This window comes from Psammomys obesus, unplaced genomic scaffold, assembly GCF_907164565.1.
Source record: "Psammomys obesus unplaced genomic scaffold, mPsaObe1.curated_primary_1811, whole genome shotgun sequence".
Lineage (NCBI taxonomy): Eukaryota > Metazoa > Chordata > Mammalia > Rodentia > Muridae > Psammomys > Psammomys obesus.
The window spans coordinates 10,772,269-10,776,819 of NW_026596034.1; the positions used below are offsets into that span (position 1 = coordinate 10,772,269).

General features: G+C 52.3%; 1 protein-coding gene across 4 annotated transcripts in view; it reads left to right on the top strand.

The window, feature by feature from the left end:
* Positions 1 to 4,551, top strand: part of Nlrc5 (NLR family CARD domain containing 5) — a 70,766-nt gene that overhangs the window by 20,383 nt on the left and 45,832 nt on the right. For all 4 annotated transcript variants that reach the window (XR_008721718.1, XM_055621194.1, XM_055621193.1 and 1 more), the window contains 3 exons: positions 236 to 295; positions 833 to 901; positions 1,741 to 3,403. Coding sequence is in view for 3 of the 4 variants with exons in the window: in XM_055621194.1 (XP_055477169.1) it covers positions 236 to 295; positions 833 to 901; positions 1,741 to 3,403 (1,792 nt within the window). In the remaining variant the exon portion in view is untranslated. The remainder of the gene's footprint in view (positions 1 to 235; positions 296 to 832; positions 902 to 1,740; positions 3,404 to 4,551) is intronic.

The window sequence follows — 4,551 nt, forward strand, 5'->3', positions numbered from 1 at the left end:
GTGTGTGTGTGTGTGTGTGTGTGTGTGTGTGTGTGTGTGTGTGTGTAATTCTGCCCTTTGCTGCCTACAGAGTGCATCACATGCTTCCCCGAGATGACTGGGTGTCAGTTTTACACCATGTAACCTATGGCTGCTCCCAGAGCAGACACCGCTCAGAGCTACCCCTGCACCCAATATCCTCATGACACTGCGTCCCACATCCTCCAATGCGTATGTTCTGCTCTCTGCCTTTCAGAATTCTCTAGACGTCCAGGAGCTGGTGAGGAGAGCTGTCCTGGACCTCGGTTGCACCATGGTAAGATGTGGGGCTAGGGCTTGGGGTACCAGCTGAGCTGCTCAGTCATCACCTTAAGCTAGTGGGGGCTATTGACAACCATTTCTTCCTCTGAACATGGACTGAGCCCCACTCCCTCCCTCTCTGTGACTTTCAAGGTCTGCCCCCACTGCTTTTTACCAGGGATCTAATTTGGGGGCTCAGAAGAGACTGAGTATGGCTGGCCTCAGCCCTCTCCATCCCCTGGGAGTGTCTTCTCACGCCCCGTCCTTGCCTCATGGAATTGTAGGAAGGCAGGTATCATGTCCTGATTTTGATTGGCAAGGACCACTTGCAAGCTCAACCAAGTAGCTGTCACAGAGCCTGACCCTTCCATGGTGAGCACGCGCTCAGAATGTCCTGCTGCTTAGAGCACCCTGCTGCTTAGAGCCTAGAGCTCACTCACATCCCTAGGGTGTCTCATCCTTCTTTGCCAGGGCCTACCGGTGGACTAGAGCACCCCAAAGGTATTGTCTGGGTCCCCATTTTCTTCCCATGCCCTTACTTTTCTCTCTCCAGGTGTCAAGCGTCCTACTCAAAGCTATGGGTCCTCACCCCGCCGGAAACATTCCAGGAAACAGCAGCTAGGTGGGTTGTGGGAGTAGGAGCCCTAGCAAAGGGTTAGGTTGCCCTAAGGTTGGTCACCGGTAGATTCTGGGTCTTGCCCATGGCTGAAAAGGTTCTGGAGCACAGTAACTTGTCCTCAAGTTGTGGCAACCAAGGTAACCTCAGGCCTGGGATGGAGGTGATACAGGTGTCTTGGAAGATCTCCAGGTAGGAGACTCACAGAGACACACAGGGCACTGAGGCTAGGCTGTGGGGGGGAGGAGAGGGGAAACTTCCTTCAGTAGTCCAGAGTAGTCCTTGACCCAGCCCTCACATGCACACAGCCTCCACCAACCATGGGCATAAACAGAAAGTTCACATCTGTACAAAATAGGCCACGACCTCAGTCTTTTCTGGGGTAGGGATCGGGGCTGAGTCTTCCCAATGACTTAGGAAGGAAGAGGTTAACACTTGGCATAGCCCAGTTCCCATGGTCTGATGGGCTGGTCCAAAGCCTGCAGTTTTTTGGGAAGGGAAGGATGCAGAGCTTGCCTTTGCCATCTTAGGGCTTGTACCCATAGGTACTGCAAAGCAAGCACCTCCCCCAGGTCACTGAAAACTGTCACCTGGAAGAGAGTGGTATGACCTAAGGGCCCATCCCCACCTCCCTGGATAGGTGGCTACAAGGCCTATGCTGCTATGCAAAAAACCACTTCCTCTAGGAATATATGTGGCCTAAGAACCTCCATTGTGCACTTGACAATTGCTCCCACACACACATAGCTGGGGGCCAAAGGTAGCAGCAGCCTGATCATGGAGTCCCAGAACATGTATCAAGAATGAGAGCTCCCACCTTCATGCTATTGCTGTGCCCCTTGCAGAGTTGGCCAAGAAGTATCTGGAGCTCCTGAAGACCTCTGCCCAACAGTACCATGGTGGTGAATGCTGGGGAGCAGGGCACACCCTTGCCTCCCCACAGGCCTACATCCCCCCAATTCTGCAGTGGGGCCGGGACACAGCACCCTTGGACACTTGGGAGGGAGTCACTGTAGGAGACCCTGAGGAGGCAGCGGGCGTCGATGTGATTATCCAGGATCTTTTCAACTTCAGGACCCACAAGGCACCTCAGGTGACAGTTCTACTGGGGAAGGCTGGAATGGGGAAGACCACCCTGGTTCGTCAGCTCTGCTGGAGGTGGGCTCACGGCCAGCTGGACCGCTTCCAGGCTGTGTTCCTGTTTGAGTTCCGCCAGCTCAACCTGATCACACATTTGCTGACACTGCCCCAGCTCCTCTTTGATCTGTACCTGAGCCCAGAGTCAGACCCTGATGCTGTCTTTCAGTACCTGGAGGAGAATGCCCACCGAGTTCTACTGATCTTTGATGGGTTGGATGAGGTCGTTCACGCTGGTTCCGTGGGTGTTGACAATGCAGGCTCGGCCCTGACCCTCTTCTCTGGCCTCTGCCGTGGGACCCTCCTGCAAGGCTGCTGGGTGATGACTACCTCTCGTCCTGGGAAACTGCCTTCCTTTGTGCCCACAGAGGCAGCCATGGTGTACATGTGGGGCTTTGATGGGCTGCGGGTGGAGAAGTATGTTAGCCACTTCTTCAGTGATCTGCTGATGCAGGAATTGGCCTTGGCAGAAATGAGAGCCAATGAGCGTCTCCGGGGTATTTGTGCAGCGCCAGCACTGTGCAAGGTGGCCTGTCTCTGCCTCCGCCGCCTGCTCTCCGGAAGCTCTTCAGGCCAGTCTACAGCCCTCCCACCCACTGTAACCCAGTTGTACCTGAAGATGGCAGAAACGTTTAGTCCCAATGAGACTCTGCTTGCCAAATCCTTGTTGGGCCTTGGAAAGGTTGCCCTTGGGGGACTGGACACTGGGAAAGTCATCTTCTCTGTGGAAGACATCTCTCCTCCTGTGATGGCCTTTGGAGTCGTCCACAGCCTCCTGACTTCCTTCTGTATCCGTAACCATCCTGAGCACCAAAAAATAGGCTATGCTTTTGCACACTTCAGCCTTCAGGAGTTCTTTGCTGCTCTGTATCTGATGGCCAGTGACACAGTGGACAAAGACACACTCACCGACTACGTCACTCTCAACTCCCGCTGGGTGCAGAGGACCAAAACTAAACTGGGCCTCTCGGGCCAAATCCCTACCTTCCTGTCAGGCCTGGCATCTCACACCTGCCGTGCTTTCCTCTGCCACCTGACTGAGCAGGACGAAGCCTGGGTGGGCTCCAGGCAGGCTGTTATTGTCCAGGTGCTGAGGAAGTTGGCTAGCCGAAAACTTACAGGGCCAAAGATAATAGAATTGTCTCACTGTGCAGCTGAGACCCAGGAGCTGGAGCTGGCAAGGTTCATTGCCCAAAGCCTTCCTTTCCAACTCTCCTTCCACAATTTCCCACTGACCCGGGCGGACCTGGCTGCAGTGGCCAACATTTTAGAGCACAGGGATGTCCCCATTCACCTGGATTTTGATGGCTGCCCACTGGAGCCCCACTGCCCAGAGGCTCTGGTAGGATGCGGACAGGTGGAGACTCTCAGGTGGGTCTAGTCAGAAAAGAGGTAGGGAAGGGGAGGGAGACCACTGTGCTTTGAGAGAGTGAGAGGCCAACCAGTTTGTCAGAGAGACTGGATTTAAGTCCTGACTTTCAGAAAAGAATGTTCCGTCCTCATTTAGTGTGTAACACACTCTACCTTGATCAGACCTCTGGAATCCAGTTGAACCTCTCTCTTGCCTGTGGCTTCTTGGCTCTCATATCTCTCTAGAAGTCAAGGACTGGAGTCTGCGATATGAGCTGTGCTGCTCAAGGCTGTTTGACCATGGTCAGGTTACATATTACCTCCCTTAAGGATGTTTCTCCATGCCTGTAATAAGTTCTCAAGTCAGGAGGGCGTGGGCGAATGGGATGATGCATGACAGGCTTCTCAACATGGTGTCTGGTCCAGGCCCAAACCTCTGAACCTATCAGCTAAAGAAAGAGCAAGGTTGTGGTCCCAACGATAAACCTTCCCAAAGTCCTGTTGGAGTGTATATCCCTGAGATAGACAACTCAGAAGCAGGTGGCCCAAGTTGGTAGCTAGCTCTATACCGTATAGCCATGCAGGGACCCCAGTCCTTCTCCCAGCACACCCACAGACATCCTAGCTGTAGGAGCAGTGCTGAATCATGGGTGCCCCCTGTGCTCTGAATTGGAGGAAGGGAGAGAGTGACCTTGGCAGGATGTGTTTAAAGGTCACCGTGGACGTAGGGCACATGCCTTCCAGTTATATTGCATCACTGAGAAAATTGCCACACAGTCACTCTGGGCTGCAAGAGAGGCCGGAAATGTCACTTCTGGCCAGAAAACTACTTCCTGCTATCACTCTATTTCCTGTTCTCCTTCTTCAACACCAGGTTTTATTTACAAACTTACTTTCTGAATCTATAAACTGAAAACACTTTATTGATGTTTCAGTATACGATATTAACATTGTAACAAGGCAGCCCAGGCCAGCTCCCCACCCCCAGTACAGTTTTATTACTTAAAATCTTTTAGTATTTGAAACATTGAACACTAGAAAGAAACATGAACAGCATGGAAAACAAAATAATCAAATAAAAGAAAAAATCTCCCCTCCCAATTAAAAGAGCACCCCAGATAGCATTTTTGAAAAGAAAGAGGTTAAGGAAAGGGGATGATCTTGTTTTT